This window comes from Eleutherodactylus coqui, chromosome 1, assembly GCF_035609145.1.
Source record: "Eleutherodactylus coqui strain aEleCoq1 chromosome 1, aEleCoq1.hap1, whole genome shotgun sequence".
Lineage (NCBI taxonomy): Eukaryota > Metazoa > Chordata > Amphibia > Anura > Eleutherodactylidae > Eleutherodactylus > Eleutherodactylus coqui.
Genome location: NC_089837.1, coordinates 276752283 through 276774681, shown reverse-complemented (window position 1 = coordinate 276774681; position 22399 = coordinate 276752283). Strand labels below are relative to the sequence as shown.

At 48.3% G+C, this 22399-nt stretch overlaps 1 protein-coding gene across 1 annotated transcript in view; it reads right to left on the bottom strand.

Annotated features, from left to right (window-relative positions):
* BAK1 (BCL2 antagonist/killer 1) overlaps window positions 1-22399 on the bottom strand; it is a 150129-nt gene that overhangs the window by 17125 nt on the left and 110605 nt on the right. Inside the window, exon 6 of the mRNA XM_066609108.1 lies at window positions 22166-22309. Within this exon, the coding sequence (XP_066465205.1) occupies window positions 22166-22309 (144 nt within the window). The remainder of the gene's footprint in view (window positions 1-22165; window positions 22310-22399) is intronic.

The following is a 22399-nucleotide window of genomic DNA, read 5'->3' as shown; positions in this document are numbered from 1 at the left end:
CGACACAGCAACGGATAGGGCAGGCGAGGGGCTACATGTTGGGCTGCATCTCAAGTTCACAGGTCCCACTATTAAGCCACAATAGCGGCAAGAGTGGGCCCCCCCCCTCCCAAAAACTTTTACTTCTGAAAAGCCCTCATTAGCATGGCATACCTTAGCTAAGCACCACACTACCTCCAACAAAGCACAATCACTGCCTGCATGACACTCCACTGCCACTTCTCCTGGGTTACATGCTGCCCAACCGCCCCCCCCCCCTCCCCCCCACAGCGCACACCAAAGTGTCCCTGCGCAGCCTTCAGCTGCCCTAATGCCACACCACCCTCATGTCTATTTAGAAGTGCGTCTGCCATGAGGAGGAACCGCAGGCACACACTGCAGAGGTTGGCACGGCTAGGCAGCGACCCTCTTTAAAAGCGGCGGGGCGATAGCCCACAATGCTGTACAGAAGCAATGAGAAATAGAATCCTGTGCCACCGCCATCAGGAGCTGCACACGTGGGCATAGCAATGGGGAACCTATGTGCCACACACTATTCATTCTGTCAAGGTGTCTCTGCATGCCCCAGTCAGACCGGGCTTTTTAATTCATAGACACAGGCAGGTACAACTCCCTATTGTGAAGTCCCTGTCGACCGACAGCATGGGTGGCTCCCTGGAACCCACCGGCGGTACATAAAAATATCCCATTGCATTGCCCAACACAGCTGAGGTAGTAATGTCGTGCTTAATGCAGGTGGGCTTCGGCCCACACTGCATGCCCCAGTCTGACTGGGGTTCTTTACAAGTGGAAACAGATGCATTTATAATTCCCTGTGGACCCACAGCATGGGTGGGTGCCAGGAAGCCACCGGCGGTACATAGAAATATCCCATTGCATTGCCCAACACAGCTGAGGTAGTAATGTCGTGCTGAATGCAGGTGGGCTTCGGCCCACACTGCATGCCCCGGTCTGACTGGGGTTCTTTACAAGTGGACACATGTAGGTTAAACTCCGTGTGCACCTACAGCATGGGTGGCTCCCTGGAACCCACCGGCGATACACAAAAATATCCCATTGCATTGCCCAACACAGCTGAGGTAGTAATGTCGTGCTTAATGCAGGTGGGCTTCTGCCCACACTGCATGCCCCAGTCAGACTGGGGTTCTTTACAAGTGGAAACAGATGCATTTATAATTCCCTGTGGACCCACAGCATGGGTGGGTGCCAGGAAGCCACCGGCGGTACATAGAAATATCCCATTGCATTGCCCAACACAGCTGAGGTAGTAATGTCGTGCTTAATGCAGGTGGGCTTCTGCCCACACTGCATGCCCCAGTCAGACTGGGGTTCTTTACAAGTGGAAACAGATGCATTTATAATTCCCTGTGGACCCACAGCATGGGTGGGTGCCAGGAAGCCACCGGCGGTACATAAAAATATCCCTTTCCATTGCCCAACACAGCTGAGGTAGTAATGTCGTGCTTAATACAGGTGGGCTTCGGCCCACACTGCATGCCCCAGTCTGACTGGTAATATGTACCTTAACAGTAACCTCGTTGGTGGTAATGTGGTGGTGACTGCGTACCTGGTAGCGCGGTTTAATGTAGTTGGTTTTCGGAATGTGGCCAGGATTAAGTGGGCCGTGGCGGGGGATGTTTTTGAGGCACTACGTATCCTCTCCACGTGTCCGTGGTTATATGCACCTTAACAGTAACAGCGTTGGTGGGAAATGGCCTCGCCGCCATCATGTCTTTGGGAAGCCTCTGTTTCCACACCCCAGAGACATACCATTAGCAGCGGTATAGGCAGAGCCCAGAATTAGTAACATTTCAGCCGTAGCATTAGCGACAGGCCCCACTAACATATCACTAGCAGCATTATAGGGGGAGCACAGTCTTAGTTCCATTTCAGTAATAGTAGCAGCCTACACAGGCCCCAGTAACAATTCCGAAGCAGCAGTATAGTGGGAGCGCAGTCTTCGTTCCATTTCAGTAATAGTAGCAGCCTACACAGGCCCCAGGAACAATTCCGAAGCAGCAGTATAGTGGGAGCGCAGTCTTCGTTCCATTTCAGTAATAGTAGCAGCCTACACAGGCCCCAGGAACAATTCCGAAGCAGCAGTTCAGTGGGAGCGCAGTCTTAGTTCCATTTCAGTAGCTGCAGTATAGCCAAGGCCCAAGTTACATTTATGTAGCTAAAGTGTAGGCCAACCCCACACACACTTCTGTACCATGAGTGCAGGCGAAGAACATACAAATTGCTATGATTACACTGTAGGTGAGGGCCCAAAAAAATTGGTGTACCAACAGTACTAATGTACCTCAGTAAAAATTGGCCATGCCCAACCAAGATGGCAGGTGAAACCCATTAATCGCTTTGGTTAATGTGGCTTAACTGGTAACTAGGCCTGGAGGCAGCCCAGTTTAACGAAAAATTGGTTCAAGTTAAAGTTTCAATGCTTTTAAGAGCATTGAAACATATAAAAATTGTTTAGAAAAATTAGATGAGTGAGCCTTGTGGCCCTAAGAAAAATTGCCCGTTCAGCGTGATTACGTGAGGTTTCAGGAGGAGGAGCAGGAGGAGGAGGAGGAGGAATATTAGACACAGATTGATGAAGCAGAAATGTCCCCGTTTTGGATGGTGAGAGAGAACGTAGCTTTTATCTGCGGGTGCAACCTACGTATTGCTTACGTATCGCTGCTGTCCGCTGGTGGAGAAGAGAAGTCTGGGGAAATCCAGGCTTTGTTCATCTTGATGAGTGTTAGCCTGTCGGCACTGTCGGTTGACAGGCGGGTACGCTTATCTGTGATGATTCCCCCAGCCGCACTAAACACCCTTTCCGACAAGACGCTAGCTGCAGGACAAGCAAGCACCTCCAGGGCATACAGCGCTAGTTCAGGCCACGTGTCCAGCTTCGACACCCAGTAGTTGTAGGTGGCAGAGGCGTCACGGAGGACGGTCGTGCGATCGGCTACGTACTCCCTCACCATCCTTTTACAGTGCTCCCGCCGACTCAGCCTTGACTGGGGAGCGGTGACACAGTCTTGGTGGGGAGCCATAAAGCTGTCCAGGCCCTTAAAGACTGTTGCACTGCCTGGGCTGTACATGCTGCTCGATCTACGCACCTCCCCTGGTACCTGGCCCTCGGAACTGCGCCTTCTGCCACTAGCGCTGTCGGCTGGGAATTTTACCATCAGCTTGTCCGCCAGGGTCCTGTGGTATAGCAACACTCTCGAACCCCTTTCCTCTTCGGGAATGAGAGTGGAAAGGTTCTCCTTATAGCGTGGGTCGAGCAGTGTGTACACCCAGTAATCCGTAGTGGCCAGAATGCGTGTAACGCGAGGGTCACGAGAAAGGCATCCTAACATGAAGTCAGCCATGTGTGCCAGGGTACCTGTATGCAACACATGGCTGTCCGCACTAGGAAGATCACTTTCAGGATCCTCCTCCTCCTCCTCCTCCTCCTCCTCCTCCTCCTCAGGCCATACACGCTGAAATGATGACAGGCAAGCAGCATGGGTACCGTCAGCAGTGGGCCAAGCTGTCTCTTCCCCCTCCTCCTCATCCTCCTCATGCTCCTCCTCCTCCTCCTGAACGCGCTGAGATATAGACAGGAGGGTGCTCTGACTATCCAGCGACATACTGTCTTCCCCCGGCTCTGTTTCCGAGCGCAAAGCGGCTGCCTTTATGGTTTGCAGGGAACTTCTCAAGATGCATAGCAGAGGAATGGTGACGCTAATGATTGCAGCATCGCCGCTCACCACCTGGGTAGACTGCTCAAAGTTTCGAAGGACCTGGCAGATGTCTGCCAACCAGGCCCACTCTTCTGAAAAGAATTGAGGAGGCTGACTCCCACTGCGCCGCCCATGTTGGAGTTGGTATTCCACTATAGCTCTACGCTGCTCATAGAGCCTAGCCAACATGTGGAGCGTAGAGTTCCACCGTGTGGGCACATCGCACAGCAGTCGGTGCACTGGCAGATTAAAGCGATGTTGCAGGGCGCGCAGGGTGGCAGCGTCCGTGTGGGACTTGCGGAAATGTGCGCAGAGCCGGCGCACCTTTACGAGCAGGTCTGACAAGCGTGGGTAGCTTTTCAGAAAGCGCTGAACCACCAAATTAAAGACGTGGGCCAGGCATGGCACGTGCGTGAGGCTGCCGAGCTGCAGAGCCGCCACCAGGTTACGGCCGTTGTCACACACGACCATGCCCGGTTGGAGGCTCAGCGGTGCAAGCCAACGGTCGGTCTGCTCTGTCAGACCCTGCAGCAGTTCGTGGGCCGTGTGCCTCTTATTGCCTAAGCTGAGTAGTTTCAGCACGGCCTGCTGACGCTTGGCCACCGCTGTGCTGCCACGCCGCGCGACACCGACTGCTGGCGACGTCCTGCTGCTGCTGACACATCTAGATTGCGAGACAGAGGTTGAGGAGGAGGAGGTGCTTTAGTGGAAAAAGCATACACCGCCGAACATACCACCACCGAGCTGGGGCACGCAATTCTGGGGGTGGGTAGGACGTGAGCGGTCCCAGGCTCTGACTCTGTCCCAGCCTCCACTAAATTCACCCAATGTGCCGTCAGGGAGATGTAGTGGCCCTGCCCGCCTGTGCTTGTCCACATGTCCGTAGTTAAGTGGACCTTGCCACTAACCGCATTGGTGAGGGCGCGTACAATGTTGCGGGAGACGTGGTCGTGCAGGGCTGGGACGGCACATCGGGAAAAGTAGTGGCGACTGGGAACTGAGTAGCGCGGGGCCGCCGCCGCCATCATAGCTTTGAAAGCCTCCGTTTCCACAACCCTATACGGCAGCATCTCCAGGCTGATAAATTTGGCTATGTGGACGGTTAACGATTGAGCGTGCGGGTGCGTGGCGGCGTACTTGCGCTTGCGCTCCAACACTTGCGCTAGCGACGGCTGGACTGTGCGGTGCGAGACATTGGTGGATGGGGCCAAGGACAGCGGAGGTGAGGGTGTGGGTGCAGGCCAGGAGACTGTAGTGCCTGTGTCCTGAGAGGGGGGTTGGATCTCAGTGGCAAGTTGGGGCACAGGGGGAGAGGCAGCGGTGCAAACCGGAGGCGGTGAACGGCCTTCGTCCCACCTTGTGGGGTGCTTGGCCATCATATGTCTGCGCGTGCTGGTGGTGGTGAGGCTGTTGGTGGTGGCTCCCCGGCTGATCTTGGCGCAACAAAGGTTGCACACCACTGTTCGTCGGTCGTCAGGCGTCTCGGTGAAAAACTGCCAGACCTTAGAGCACCTCGGCCTCTGCAGGGTGGCATGGCGCGAGGGTGTGCTTTGGGAAACAGTTGGTGGATTATTTGGTCTGGCCCTGCCTCTACCCCTGGACACCGCACTGCCTCTTGCAACCTGCCCTGCTGCTGCCCGTGCCTCCCCCTCTGAAGACCTGTCCTGTGTAGGCGTTGCACACCAGGTGGGGTCAGTCACCTCATCGTCCTGCTGCTCTTCCTCCGAATCCTCTGTGCGCTCCTCCCTCGGACTTACTGCCCTTACTACTACCTCACTGCAAGACAACTGTGTCTCATCGTCATCGTCCTCCTCACCCACTGAAAGGTCTTGAAACAGTTGCCGGAAGTCCCCAGCCTCATCCCCCGGACCCCGGGAACTTTCCAATGGTTGTGCATCAGTGACGATAAACTCATCTGGTGGGAGAGGAACCACTGCTGCCCAATCTGAGCAGGGACCCGAGAACAGTTCCTGGGAGTCTTCCCGCTCCTGAGCATGTGTCATTGTAGTGGAGTGAGGAGGCTGGGAGGAAGGAGGAGCAGCATACAGAGGATTCGGATTTGCAGCACTGGACGGCGCAGAACTCTGGGTGGATGATAGCTTGCTCGAAGCACTTTCTGCCATCCAGGACAGGACCTGCTCACACTGCTCATTTTCTAATAAAGGTCTCCCGCGTGGACCCATTAATTGGGCGATGAATGTGGGGACGCCAGAAACGTGCCTCTCTCCTAATCGTGCAGCAGTCGGCTGCGACACACCTGGATCAGGAGCTCGGCCTGTGCCCACACCCTCACTTGGCCCTCCGCGTCCTCGGCCGCGTCCACGTCCTCTAGGCCTACCCCTACCCCTCAGCATGCTGTATTACCAGTGATTTGATTTCACAGGCAGGAAATAAATTGGCGCAAGCCTGCAGGCCAAATATAATTTTTTAACTTTTTTTAAAAAGGAAAGGCCCACTGCCTCTAGTGAATGAATAATAAGTTTAATAACTGTGTTGCGGCCCTGCAAAAGTGTCACAGAACTTTACTGTTGCAGAGTTATTAACTGTGGCAGAGCAGGTATTTCCCAGGCAGGAAAGAAATTGGCGCAAGGCTGCACTCAACCGTAGCTGGTTGCGTCTGATTTTTTTACGTTCTCCACGCAGCACACACGTACCCAGAGCCCTTAGGACTGACAGAGGCAGGGCAAATATACTTTTTTCCCTTTTGTTTAAAAGGAAGGGCGCACTGTGCCTATTCAATGACTAATATAACTGTGTTGCGGCCCTGCAAAAGTGTCACAGAACTTTACTGTTGTAGAGTTATTAACTGTGGCAGAGCAGGTATTTCCCAGGCAGGAAAGAAATTGGCGCAAGGCTGCACTCAACCGTAGCTGGTTGCGTCTGATTTTTTTACGTTCTCCACGCAGCACACACGTACCCAGAGCCCTTAGGACTGACAGAGGCAGGGCAAATATACTTTTTTCCCTTTTGTTTAAAAGGAAAGGCGCACTGTGCCTATTCAATGACTAATATAACTGTGTTGCGGCCCTGCAAAAGTGTCACAGAACTTTACTGTTGCAGAGTTATTAACTGTGGCAGAGCAGGTATTTCCCAGGCAGGAAAGAAATTGGCGCACAGCTGCACTCAACCGTAGCTGGTTGCGTCTGATTTTTTTACATTCTCCACGCAGCACACACGTACCCAGAGCCCTTAGGACTGACAGAGGCAGGGCAAATATACTTTTTTCCCTTTTGTTTAAAAGGAAAGGCCCACTGTGCCTATTCAATGACTAATAACTGTGTTGTGGCCCTGCCTACACAATTCTGTGCCTGTAGTATCAATGCAGGGTGCAATGCTCTGCACCGCCGATTTTGAGAAGAAAAAAAAAAGCAACACAGCTAACAGCAGCCTGCCAGTACTCCACACAGTTAAATGTGGCCCTAGAAAGGACCGTTGAGGTTCTTGAAGGCTACACTCACTCCTAACACTCTCCCTGCCTAAGCACCACTTCTGTCCCTAATGCCAGGTGCAATGCTCTGCACTGCCGATTTTGAGAAAAAAAAATAATTCTCCACTGCTAAGAGCAGCCTGCACACACGTAGATGTGGCCCTAAGAAGGACCGTTGGGGTTCTTGAAGCCTACACTCACTACAAACACTCTCCCTACAGCAACTCCAATAGAACAGCACTTTCCCTCAGCTAACTCACAAGGCATGTGTGGCGAGCCGCGGGAGGGGCCGACTTTTATACTCGGGTGACATCTGATCTCCCCAGCCACTCACAGCAGGGGGGTGGTATAGGGCTTGAACGTCACAGGGGGAAGTTGTAATGCCTTCCCTGTCTTTCAATTGGCCAGAAAAGCGCGCTAACGACTCAGAGAGGAAACTGAAAGTAACCCGAACACCGCGTGGTGCTCGTTACGAGTAACGAGCATCCCGAACACCCTAATATTCGCCCGAGCATCAAGCTCGGACGAGTACGTTCGCTCATCTCTAATTATAAGCATATATTAGCAACAACACATTTAAAAATATTTTTTTTTAAATCAATTATAGTTGGGATCACAATAATCATATAAAATGTAAAGAAGAGAAAAGATAGGCTACATGCAATATTTTTTAAACCACTTAGTGACCACTCCCATAGTGTATTTACGTCCTGCCTAAGTGGGCTTTCATCCCTGGGGACATAAAAAAAACATGCTTCCTCTGGGAATTAAAGCCCTGCGGGCTGTGGACCTGACAGCTCTGGGCTCCAGACTCCTGGAGTTAGCCAACAAGACTCGAGCTGTCGTAGGGGCCCGTGGGAAGCCCCCCCTCCCCCATCCCGGTCAAGCGATCACCGGTACCCACCATCGCATTAAAGTGAATTGAAAGTTTTAAAAAAGTTAAAGTTTCAGCTCCCCTTACAGATCGGATCCATAATGGGAGCTGAGGATACTCACCCCCATCCTCCATGATGTTCCGCGGCATTCTCATCCTGCAGGACCTGACGCCGCCACCTGCGCATGCGTGCCAGACGTTATTACATCACTCGAATGTGCAGAAGCCCTGCTTCTGGCTAGTATAAGTAGCCAAGAACATGGAGCTGTCACAGGGAGCCGCTGTATGCGGTTCACGGTCACATGATCGCTCTTATCCAATAGATAACATGTAAAAATAAAAAATTGTGTAATTTTATCTGCATATCGGATTTATCTGCAGAACCTACCCTGGCTTCTACGCACGTTGCCAGAAGGGCAGCTCATGCGAAAAAGCTGTGCATTGCCGAGATGATATAAAATCTCCCCGCTCTTCGCAACCACACATAGCCGAGAGCCTGGAGACTTCACAGGGGGCCACGGTACGTGTTCCCTGGTCACGTGATCACCGCTATCCAATGGATAGTGGCAATCACATAAAAGTAAAAAAAAAGTTCAAGTTTTACCTCCTGTCACAGATCAGATCCGTGAGGGGAAGTGTAATTACTTACCCAAGACCTCCGGCGATGTCCACTGATGGGATCTTTATCCACGGACCTTTCATTAACTTCAGCGCATGCACCCATTGGCAAGATGGCCGACGCAAGCGCAGAAGCTGGGGAGGGCCCAGGAGATTTTAAATCTCCTTGCTCCTGGCTACTAAAGGTAGCCGAGAGCCATGAGCAGTGACCGAGGGCCGCAGTGTGTGGTCCCCGGTCATGTGATCGCCATTATCCAATGGAAAATGGTGATCATATAACATTTAAAAAAGACAGTTGAAGTTTGATTCTCCTTTTGGTTTGGGCCCGTTGTGCATACGGACATAATATTAGGGCCACAATGAGTAGGTTTCTGAACACAGGACAAACAGGGGTATCCATTTTGGGATGTAAATCCTCATTTTCATGTGCACTTTAGAAAAAAAATGTGTCTTTAAAATTACATTTTCAAAAATATGAAATTTTATTTTTTCTCCTCTAAATTGCATTAATTCCTGAAAAGAAACTGTGGGGTGAAAAAACTCATGACACCCCCCAGTAAATACATTAAGGGGTCATTTGTGAGGGGAATTTATCATTCTGACACCTATATGAGGCTTTGCAACCTTGGCTTGGTGTAGGAAAACAAAATGTTCCTCAAAACGTTGATAAGTAATGTTAAATTTGTACGTCTCCTAAATAGTTAAAAGAAAACGAAAGTTTTCCAAATATGCATCCAGAATAAGGTAAGCAGATGGAAATATATATCTTATCAAGCATTTGTACAGTATGTTTGCACATATTTGAGATATTGCAATTGAAAATGTGAAAAAAATGACAATTTTTTTCCCTTTTTTTCCAATTTTGGCGCTTTTAATAAATATACACAAATTCTATTATTCTATTTTTACCACCTAAATGAAGTACAATATGTGGCGAAAAAACAATGTCAGAATCACGTGGATATGCAAAACCTTAACTGAGTTATTCTATGTTAAAGTGACATATCAGATTTCCAAAATTTGGCCGTCCTTGAGGCGCAAACAGGCTTGGTTACTAAAGGGAGTTTTTTGAGAGAGAGATTTACTGCCAAGATTTGCAACACTTTTCCATCATTTGTATAGCTATATGCTTGCACTTTGTCAAGAGACTGTATATAGCCTTTACCTCTATTTATTTATCCTATATCTTATAAGAGGAGTGTGATGCCACCTATGAATGACAGGTGTTTCTATATTATCAGTAGGTCTCCTTTATGCCTTTGATATACCCATTGCTTGTATGCAACTATGTTATTACAAGTTTTTCAGGAGTCTATATAGAGAGGTTCATTGCTATGTTTTTATAACATTTTTTAAATATTTGTACATTTATACATCCATACTTTGTTTAAAAATATATATATTGCATGTAACCTCTTTTCTCTACTTAATACATTATAGGATCACAATAATCATATAAAGTGTAGTGTGTTTTGTATAATAAAAATATATAGTATGTAGTACTCACTCCATTTTTTTGTGCTGTAATTTAATAAATAGTGGAGTGATATGCAATACTGATTTGTTTGGCATTTCTACCAAATACTGGCCTTAGGGCGCCTTCACACAGGCAATAAAATGCAAGATTTGTGCGTTGCGAGACGCACAAATATGAAACGTATTCTTTTGAATCGGTTCATTCACATCTGCAATGTTTTGCTGCGTAGCACCATGTCTCAATGCAGAAAACAAGCAGCATGCTCTTTCTTTTGGCAATATCGCCCATATTAGCAGAAGCGCCAGCCCCATTGAAAGCAATGGGAGAACATCACTATTCCCTGTCACGGCTGTGACAGCTACACCAAGTAACTTCCGCTAATTTGGCTTGTTTTTAGGCAATGAATGCTTCCGGGATACTAGAATGGGCAAATAATTCATTTTACACACAATCATTTTTTCTTCGAGAACAGATTTTCAGGAGTGATGAGAGCAGTGAAAGCTCGATATCTCACGTTTAACTACTTCAGATGGTGATAGTTGACTGCATTTAAACTGAGTGTTGGCACTTTACTAACAGCTATTGCTAGTTTATAGTACCATGAAGGCCCCATGATAGACATTTATTTCATTTTACATGGACTACATTTATATGTAATATATTTTTAACCAATTTTAAACATTGGTGGATAGTAGAGGGTCTGCTACTGTTAGTGCAGCTCTCCCTTTTCTCTATGTTAGTTAAACTCAGCTCAACCTGGCAACTGCAATCCACCCTCATCTCCTCATGGAGGAGATGAAGGCTGGAGAAGAGACCCAATCAGGCACACAGTCTGGCTACTATTCCCACTCAATATTGTGCCACTGGAGTAATCCTTGCTTATTCCACCTGACATCTGTTTTAAATGCAAAGAGGAGAAGAATGAGGCAGTGCTACTTGATCCCTGCTATCATATGCAGATCATCAGTGGCGCTAGCAGGAGTTACCAAGGCGTCAGCGCCACAAACAGTTGCATCCCCATCCCTGTCTCGTGCTTGAAATGTTGGCATGACATGTGCGACCCTGGTTGACCCTAGCATATTAGTGAGCCCGTGGTCAGCAACCACTGTGCCCCACCCACCCCCCTTCCCTGCTAGCTACATCATTGGGAATGTTGATTTACTATTTTGTAAAAAGAATATCTGTTTTATTCCGAATTAAATATAGAGGGAATAGTAAATAGCTTGTTTATAAAAGAAAGACTAGACATCACTTTTGGACACTTGTCACCATGATTTTAATATAACTCGAATATTTTTTCAGCAGCCTTTCCTGTCAGTTCTTCTGTGTGGACATAATTACAAATTAAAAAGGGATAATTATTTTGCATTATGCAGTTGAATCAACACATTTAGTTTGCTTGAAGTATGTCATTCTTGTGTGTTTTTCCTCTACAAACATTACTTACAAGAACAGTCCCCTCTGGGTTCAATATAAATCAACTTCAGTGCTGTCACAATTAATCCCACACTCTGCACAGCATGAAAATCAAAGAAATTCTGTACCACTGTGTTCTCATTCTAATTCTGAGGTAATGCTCACTGATATACTCCAGCTACATTGTCTCTATAATACTACCTTTCAGTGCTCTTAGTTTACATCACAAAATGCACTACATGACAAAACAGCAAATAACATATTATTAAAGCATATATAAGGATTATTTTTATCTGTTCAAAAGGGAATCAGTAACAAGTATCCAAAAAGTATTTTAATCATTTTCCTTCTACATGCAAATGAACAAGCTGAAAGAATAACAGAAGGAAAACACATAATTCTCCAACTTCCGATGTCGTAGAAATGTGAAATTTGGCATAGATTATGTCCAAAATAGGAAAAGTAAAGGAAAAGTAAAGGGATAGTAATTAGAGATGAGCGAACGTGTTCTTCCGAGCTTGATATTCGTGCGAATATTAGGGTGTTTGGGATGTTCGTTATTCGTAACGAACACCATGCGGTGTTCTGGTTACTTTCACTTCCTTCCCTGAGACGTTAGCGCGCTTTTCTGGCCAATTGAAAGACAGGGAAGGCATTACAACTTCCCCCTGTGACATTCAAGCCCTATACCACCCCCCTGCTGTGAGTGGCTGGGAAGATCAGGTGTCACCCGAACATAAAAGTCGGCCCCTCCCGCGGTTCGCCTCAGATGCCGTGTGAGTTAGATGAGGGACAGTGCTGTTTGTACCGGAGCTGCTGTAGGGAAAGAATTGGTAGTTAGTGTAGGCTTCAAGACCCCCCAAAGGTCCTTATTAGGGCCACTGATAGCTGTGTGTTGGCTGCTGTTAGCAGTGGCAATTTTTTTTTTCTCAAAATCGGCTCTGCAGAGCGTTGCACCTGGCATTAGGGACAGAAGTGCTGCATAGGCAGGGAGAGTGTTAGGAGTGAGTGTAGCCTTCAAGAACCTCAACGGTCCTTTCTAGGGCCATATTTAACCGTGTGCAGTACTGTCCAGGCTGCTGTTAGCTGTGCTGTATTTTTTTTTGCTTCTCAAAATCGCCTCTGCAGAGCATTGCACCCTCCATTGATACTGCAGGGAAAGAATTGTATAGGCAGGGCCACAACACAGTTATTATTCATTGAATATACGCAGTGCTGCCTTTTGCTTGTAAAACAAGTGAAAATAATTCTATTTGTCCTGCCTCTGTCCGTCCTAAGGGCGGTGGACACGTGTCGGCTGCGTGTGCAACCTGTAAAAATCAGACGCACCCAGCTACGTTTTACTCCTGGCTTTGCCATTTGCTTTCCTTAATTGGGAAAAAAAATACCTGCTCTGCCACAGTTAGTAACTCTGCTACCCTCACGTTCTGTGACACATTAGCAGGAAAACAGCACAGTTATTAAACTTCTCATGTTCATAGAATATACGCAGTGCTGCCTTTTGGTGCAAAAAAACGGAAAATAATTCTATTTGTCCTGCCTCTGTCCGTCCTAAGGGCGGTGGACACGTGTCGGCTGCGTGTGCAACCTGTAAAAATCAGACGCACCCAGCTACGTTTTACTCCTGGCTTCGCCATTTGCTTTCCTTAATTGGGAAAAAAAATACCTGCTCTGCCACAGTTAATAACTCTGCTACCCTCACGTTCTGTGACACATTAGCAGGAAAACAGCACAGTTATTAAACTTCTCATGTTCATAGAATATACGCAGTGCTGCCTTTTGGTGCAAAAAAACGGAAAATAATTCTATTTGTCCTGCCTCTGTCCGTCCTAAGGGCGGTGGACACGTGTCGGCTGCGTGTGCAACCTGTAAAAATCAGACGCACCCAGCTACGTTTTACTCCTGGCTTCGCCATTTGCTTTCCTTAATTGGGAAAAAAAATACCTGCTCTGCCACAGTTAATAACTCTGCTACCCTCACGTTCTGTGACACATTAGCAGGAAAACAGCACAGTTATTAAACTTAGATTATACATTCACTAGAGGCAGTGGGGCCTTTCGTTTTCAAAAAAGGGAAAAAATTATATTTGGCCTGCAGTCTTGCGCCAATTTATTAGCTGCCTGTGAAATCAAATCACTGGTAATACAGCATGCTGAGGGGTAGGGGTAGGCCTAGAGGACGTGGACGCGGCCGAGGACGCGGAGGGCCAAGTCAGGGTGTGGGCACAGGCCGAGCTCCTGATCCAGGTGTGTCGCAGCCGACTGCTGTGCGATTAGGAGAGAGGCACGTTTCTGGTGTCCCCACATTCATCGCCCAATTAATGGGTCCACGCGGGAGACGGTTATTAGAAAATGAGCAGTGTGAGCAGGTCCTGTCCTGGATGGCAGAAAGTGCTTCGAGCAACCTATCGTCTACCCGCAGTTCTGCGCCGTCCACTGCTGCAAATCCGAATCCTCTGTCTGCTGCTCCTCCTTCCTCCCAGCCTCCTCACTCCACTACAATGACACCTGCTCAGGAGCGGGAACACTCCCAGGAACTGTTCTCGGGCCCCTGCTCAGATTGGGCAGCAGTGGTTCCTCTCCCACCAGAGGAGTTTATCGTCACTGATGCCCAACCATTCGAAAGTTCCCGGGGTCCGGGGGAAGAGGCTGGGGACTTCCGCCAACTGTCTCAACAACTTTCTGTGGGTGAGGAGGACGATGACGATCAGACACAGTTGTCTTGCAGTGAGGTAGTAGTAAGGGCAGTAAGTCCGAGGGAGCAGCGCACAGAGGATTCGGAGGAAGAGCAGCAGGACGATGAGGTGACTGACCCCACCTGGTGTGCAACGCCTACACAGGACAGGTCTTCAGAGGGGGAGGCACGGGCAGCAGCAGGGCAGGTTGCAAGAGGCAGTGCGGTGGCCAGGGGTAGAGGCAGGGCCAGACCGAATAATTCACCAAGTGTTTCCCAAAGCGCCCCCTCACGCCATGCCACCCTGCAGAGGCCGAGGTGTTCTAAGGTCTGGCAGTTTTTCACAGAGACGCCTGACGACCGACGAACAGTGGTGTGCAACCTTTGTCGCGCAAAGCTCAGCCGGGGAGCCAACACCAACAGCCTCACCACCACCACCATGCGCAGACATATGATGGCCAAGCACCCCGCAAGGTGGGACGAAGGCCGTTCAGCGCCTCCGGTTTGCACCCCTGCCTCTCCCCCTGTGCCCCAACCTGCCACTGAGATGCAACCCCCCTCTCAGGACACAGGCACTACCGTCTCCTGGCCTGCACCCACACCCTCACCTCCGCTGTCCTCGGCCCCATCCAGCAGTGTAGTTCAGCGCACCGTCCAGCCGTCGCTTGCGCAACTGTTGGAGCGCAAGCGCAAGTACGCCGCCACGCACCCGCACGCTCAAACGTTAACCGTCCGCATAGCAAAATTCATCAGCCTTGAGATGCTGCCGTATAGGGTTGTGGAAACGGAGTCCTTCAAAAGTATCATGGAGGCGGCGGCCCCGCGCTACTCAGTTCCCAGTCGCCACTACTTTTCCCGATGTGCCGTCCCAGCCCTGCACGACCACGTCTCCCGCAACATTGTACGCGCCCTCACCAACGCGGTTACTGCCACGGTCCACTTAACTACGGACACGTGGACAAGCACAGGCGGGCAGGGCCACTACATCTCCCTGACGGCACATTGGGTGAATTTAGTGGAGGCTGGGACAGAGTCAGAGCCTGGGACCGCTCATGTCCTACCCACCCCCAGAATTGCGGGCCCCAGCTCGGTGGTGGTATCTGCGGAGGTGTATGCTTCCTCCACTAAAGCACCCTCCTCCTCCTCCTCCTCTGTCTCGCAATCAAGATGTGTTAGCAGCAGCATGTCGCCAGCAGTCGGTGTCGCGCGGTGTGGCAGCACAGCGGTGGGCAAGCGTCAGCAGGCCGTGCTGAAACTACTCAGCTTAGGCGATAAGAGGCACACGGCCCACGAACTGCTGCAGGGTCTGACACAGCAGACCGACCGCTGGCTTGCGCCGCTGAGCCTCCAACCGGGCATGGTCGTGTGTGACAACAGCCGTAACCTGGTGGCGGCTCTGCAGCTCGGCAGCCTCACGCACATGCCATGCCTGGCCCACGTCTTTAATTTGGTGGTTCAGCGCTTTCTGAAAAGCTACCCACGCTTGTCAGACCTGCTCGTAAAGGCGCGCCGGATCTGCGCACATTTTCGCAAGTCCCACACGGACGCTGCCACCCTGCGCACCCTGCAACATCACTTTAAGCTGCCAGTGCACCGACTGCTGTGCGACGTGCCCACACGGTGGAACTCTACGTTCCACATGTTGGCCAGGCTCTATGAACAACGTAGAGCTATAGTCGAATACCAACTCCAACATGGGCGGCGCAGTGGGAGTCAGCCTCCTCAATTCCTTTCAGAAGAGTGGGCCTGGTTGGCAGACATCTGCCATGTCCTTGGTAATTTTGAGGAGTCTACCCAGGTGGTGAGCGGCGATGCTACAATCATTAGCGTCACCATTCCTCTGCTATGCATCTTGAGAAATTCCCTGCAAACCATAAAGGCAGCTGCTTTGCGCTCGGAAACGGGGGCGGGGGAAGACAGTATGCCGCTGGATAGTCAGGGCACCCTCCTGTCTATTTCTCAGCGCGTACAGGAGGAGGAGGAGGAGCATGAGGAGGATGAGGAGGAGGGGGAAGAGACAGCTTGGGCAGCTGCTGACGGTACACCGGCTGATTGCCTGTCATCCTTTCAGCGTGTATGGCCTGAGGAGGAGGAGGAGGAGGATCCTGAAAGTGATCTTCCTAGTGAAGACAGCCATGTGTTGCGTACAGGTACCCTGGCACACATGGCTGACTTCATGTTAGGATGCCTTTCTCGTGACCCTCGCGTTGCACGCATTCTGGCCACGACGGATTACTGGGTGTACACACTGCTCGATCCACGGTATAAGGATAACCTGCCCACTCTGATTCCCGAAGAGGAAAGGGGTTCGAGAGTGTTGCTATACCACAGGACCCTTGCGGACAAGCTGATGGTAAAATTCCCAGCCGACAGCGCTAGTGGCAGAAGGCGCAGTACCGAGGGCAAGGTAGCAGGGGATGTGCGTAGATCGAGCAGCATGTACATCCCAGGCAGTGCAACAGTCTTTAAGGGCCTGGCCAGCTTTATGGCTCCCCACCAAGACTGTGTCACCGCTCCCCAGTCACGGCTGAGTCGGCGGGAGCACTGTAAAAGGATGGTGAGGGAGTACGTAGCGGATCGCACGACCATCCTTGGTGACGCCTCTGCCCCCTACAACTACTGGGTGTCGAAGCTGGACACGTGGCCTGAACTAGCGCTGTATGCCCTGGAGGTGCTTGCTTGTCCTGCGGCTAGCGTCTTGTCGGAGAGGGTGTTTAGTGCGGCTGGGGGAATCATCACAGATAAGCGTAGCCGCTTGTCAACCGACAGTGCCGACAGGCTAACACTCATCAAGATGAACAAAGGCTGGATTTCGCCAGACTTCTGTTCTCCACCAGCGGACAGCAGCGATACGTAAGCAATACGTAGGCTGCACCCGCGGATGGAAGCTACGTTCTCTCTCACCATCCAAAACGGGGACATTTCTGCTTCATCAATCTGTGTCTAATATTCCTCCTCCTCCTCCTGCTCCTCCTCCTGAAACCTCACGTAATCACGCTGAACGGGCAATTTTTCTTAGGGCCACAAGGCTCACTCAAATAATTTTTCTGAACAATTTTTATAAGTTTCAATGCGCTTAAAAGCGTTGGAACTTTAACTTGAACCAATTTTTCGTTACACTGGGCTGCCTCCAGGCCTAGTTACCACTTAAGCCACATTAACCAAAGCGATTAATGGGTTTCACCTGCCCTCTTGGCTGGCCATGGCCAATTTTTGGGATGTACATTAGTACTGTTGATACAGCAATTTTTGTGGGCCCTCGCCTACAGTGTAATCAAATTAATTTTTAGCCCACCTGCATTACAGCTGACATTACCTCAGCTGTGTTGGGCAATGCAATGGGATATTTTTATGTACCGCCGGTGGGTTCCAGGGAGCCACCCATGCTGTAGGTGCACACGGAGTTTTTAATACATGTGTCCACTTCTAAAGAACCCCAGTCTGACTGGGGCATGCAGTGTGGGCCGAAGCCCACCTGTATTACGCACGACATTACTACCTCAGCTGTGTTGGGCAATGCAATGGGATATTTCTATGTACCGCCGGTGGCTTCCTGGCACCCACCCAGGCAGTGGGTCCACAGGGAGTTTAACCTACATGTGCCCACTTCTAAAGAACCCCAGTCTGACTGGGGCATGCAGTGTGGGCCGAAGCCCACCTGCATTAAGCACGACATTACTACCTCAGCTGTGTTGGGCAATGCAATGGGATATTTTTATGTACCGCCGGTGGGTTCCAGGGAGCCACCCATGCTGTAGGTGCACACGGAGTTTTTAATACATCTGTACACTTCTAAAGAACCCCAGTCTGACTGGGGCATGCAGTGTGGGCCGAAGCCCACCTGTATTACGCACGACATTACTACCTCAGCTGTGTTGGGCAATGCAATGGGATATTTCTATGTACCGCCGGTGGCTTCCTGGCACCCACCCAGGCAGTGGGTCCACAGGGAGTTTAACCTACATGTGTCCACTTGTAAAGAACCCCGGTCAGACTGGGGCATGCAGTGTGGGCCGAAGCCCACCTGTATTACGCACGACATTACTACCTCAGCTGTGTTGGGCAATGCAATGGGATATTTCTATGTACCGCCGGTGGCTTCCTGGCACCCACCCATGCTGTGGGTCGACAGGGACTTCACAATAGGGAGTTGTACCTGCCTGTGTATATGAATTAAAAAGCCCGGTCTAACTGGGGCATGCAGACACCTTGACAGAATGAATAGTGTGTGGCACATAGGTTCCCCATTGCTATGCCTACGTGTGCAGCTCCTGATGGCGGTGGCACAGGATTATATTTCTCATTGCTTCTGTACAGCATTGTGGGCTATCGCCCCGCCCCTTTTAAAGAGGGCCGCTGCCTAGCCATGCCAACCCTCTGCAGTGTGTGCCTGCGGTTCCTCCTCATGGCAGACGCACTTCTAAATAGACATTAGTGTGGCGTGGCATGAGGGCAGCTGAAGGCTGCGCAGGGACACTTTGGTGTGCGCTGTGGGGGGGAGGGGGGGCGGTTGGTCAGCATGTAACCCAGGAGAAGTGGCAGCGGAGTGTCATCCAGGCAGTGATTGTGCTTTGTTGTAGCTAGTGTGGTGCTTAGCAAAGGTATGCCATGCTAATGAGGGCTTTTCAGAAGTAAAAGTTGTTGGGAGGGGGGGGGCCCACTCTTGCCGGTATTGTAGCTTAATAGTGGGACCTGTGAACTTGAGATGCAGCCCAACATGTAGCCCCTCGCCTGCCCTATCCGTTTCTGTGTCATTCCCATCACTTTCTTGAATTGCCCAGATTTTCACACATGAAAACCTTAGCGAGCATCGGCGAAATACAAAAATGCTCTGGTCGCCCATTGACTTCAATGGGGTTCGTTGTTCGAAACGAACCCTCGAACATCGCGGGAAGTTCGTTCCGAATAACGAAGACCCAAACATTTTGGTGTTCGCTCATCTCTAATAGTAATCTGATTCTCTCACTTCCCGATGTCATAAAAACATGAAATTTGGCAGAAGCATAGATTATGTCCAAAATAGGAAAAGTTAAGGGGTCCCAACTCGATTATTCAATTCTAGCGCAAAAAAATTAGCGTCCAAATTTTAGGTACGGAATCTAATTCTCTCACTTCCCGATGTCGTAGAAACATGAAATTTGGCACAATCATAGATTATGTCATAAATAGAGGAATCTAATGGGTCCCAACTAGAGATGAGCGAACATACTCGGTAAGGCCGATTTCGCAATCGAGCACCGCGATTTTCGAGTACTTCACTACTCGGGTGAAAAGATTCAGGGGTCGCCGGGGGTGGGGCGTGGCGTGGTGGAGCGGGGGGTAGCAGCGCGGAACAGGTGGGAGCTCTCTCTCTCCCTCTCCCCCCCACTCCCCTCTGCAACCCCCCGCTCACCCACAGCGCCCCCGAGTACTTTTCACCCGAGTAGTTAAGTACTCGAAAATCGCGGTGCTCGATTGCGAAATCGGCCTTACCGAGTTCGTTCGCTCATCTCTAGTCCCAACTCGATTATTCAATTCTAGTGCAAAAGAATTAGCGTCCAAATTTTACATACAGAATCTAATTCTCTCACTTCCCGATGTCGTAGAAATATGAAATTTGGCACAATCATAGATTATGTCATAAATAGGAAAAGTTAATGGGTCCCAACTCGATTATTTAATTATAGCGCAAAAGAATTAGCGTACAAATTTTACATGCGTAATCTAATGCTCTCACTTCCCGATGTCGTAGAAACATGAAATTAGGCATGAGCATTGATTATGTCATAAATAGAAGAACCTAATGGGTCCAAACTCGATTATTCAATTTTAAGCGCAAAAGAATTAGCGTCCAAATTTTACGTACATAATCTAATTCTCTTATTTCCCAATGTCATAGAAACTTGAAATTTGTCACGAGCATTGATTATGTCATAAATAGGAAAAGCTAAGGAGTCCCAACTCGATTATTCAATTCTAAGCACAAAAGAATTAGCGTCCAAATTTTACGTACGTAATCTAATTCTCACACTTGAAATTTGGCATGAGCATTGATTATTATTTCATAAATAGGAAAAGTTAATGGGTCCCAACTGGATTATTCAATTATAAGCGCAAAAGAATTTCCATCCAAATTTTACGTACATAATCTAATTCTCTTATTTCCCGATGTCATAGAAACTTGAAAATTGGCACGAGCACTGATTATGTCATAAATAGGAAAAGCTAATGGGTCCCAACTCGATTATTTAATTCTAAGCACAAAGAAATTAGCGTCCAAATTTTACGTATGGAATCTAATTCTCTCACTTCCCGATGTCATAGAAATTTGAAATTTGGCACGAGCATTGATTATGTCATCAATAGGAGAAGCTAATGGGTCCCAACTTGATTATTTAATTAAGGCGCAAAAGAATTAGCGCTCAAATTTCACGTACAGAATCTAATTCTCTCACTTGGACTTTGGCACGAGCATTGATTATTATGTCATAAATAGGAAAAGTTAATGGGTCCCAACTCGATTATTCAATTCTAAGCACAAAAGAATTAGTGTCCAAATTTTACGTACGGAATCTAATTCTCTCACTTCCTGATGTCATTTTATATAAAGGAAACGTCGCATGGTTACCTACATGTTGTGTTTCCTGGGTAACGCAAAGAACCATGCAAAATGGTGAACATATTTTTTTCCTCGATATCTCTAAAGTAGCGACGACTTCATAGGATTTTCCGTGTAAACACCAGATAAACACCAATACCAAATTAACTCGGGTGAAGCCGGGTATATTAGTTAGTGTATATATATATATATATATATATATATATATATACACACATACATATACATACACACACACATACATACATACATACATACACACACACACATACATACATACATACACACACATACATATACATACACACACATACATATACATATACATATACACACACAAAAATAGCTATATATGAATGCACAGATTTAAAATGGAACAGTTATAGACAATTTAGTATAAAATTACCTGAAGATAAATGGAGAAATCTAGCCCATACAGTGGGCTGGGAGGCAGAGGAAAGAGTAGAAAAGTTATGCAAGCACACATAATCCTGAAGTACTTTACATACATAATTTCAAAATGCACAGTACTATATTATAAAAATAGTTTTAGCTAGGTTTTCATCAAGACAGATTCCATCTATATTATTGTATTGGTTATTAGCCTGCTAACACAGTCCACGAATGTGTCTGGTCCAACTAGTGTTTGCTATTATTCCTAAAAAAAAAAACACACAAAGAAGACCGAATGTACATAAGTTATCTACCAGTGATACATCTTCTAGTAAAACGATTTATGTAGATGCACTTGAAGCTAAATGCAGTGTTTCAAGTCGATTAGCTGCTTTAAGGATGCAAAAAAATTGTGCCTTTTTAACCACTTAGGCCGGGCGTATGACTACAGTGTATTATGTGTGTGCTATACGCACGCATAATACATGGTAATTCACAGGCAATCAAACACATTGCCATACACAGTTACGCTAACATTAGCATGAATTACGTAATACGTGAGTGCAAAAAAAGAACGTCACAAGTTCCATTTTGTGGCTTATTACACATAAGAAATCCAATTGTTCTCCATGGCCACATAATCAAAGCCGCCCATAAGCCAAAAAAACCCGAAACAGATGGACTGTGCATGACCGTGTGTGAGAGTTCCACTGTCATGCGCAGTACTATTTCGCTGCCACGCGCAGCGATAGGCGAGGTCACTGGCGGCTCCACAGTGGTAAAAACACTGCATCAACCAGGCAATGTTTTATGCTTATGGCCTTATGAGCCTGGCCTTATTCAAAAGCAGTTTTAACTGCCATTTAGGACTTGATGTTTTCTATGTACAAACAGATTCTGTGTCAACCAACAGGATAAACAAGAGTTAGAGTAATTGAATTCTGCTGAACTGCAGAGATGTGCTTATTATTACCTGGAAGCAATTTTTTTGAAGATGTCGTAAGCATTTTCCAAGTTGGGATCCAAGTCTTTAAGGAAATTATCAAAAGTGGTCTCGTATCGCTTATATATATCATCACCAATTGCAGCTAACTGTTTCCCCAAATTGTCTAATTCACTGTAAGAGGAAAAACAAGAAAATAAATTTTGATGAATGCAGGATTTTTCTTTTCATGTATTACTCAAACTTGAATTGGGTTATTGTATA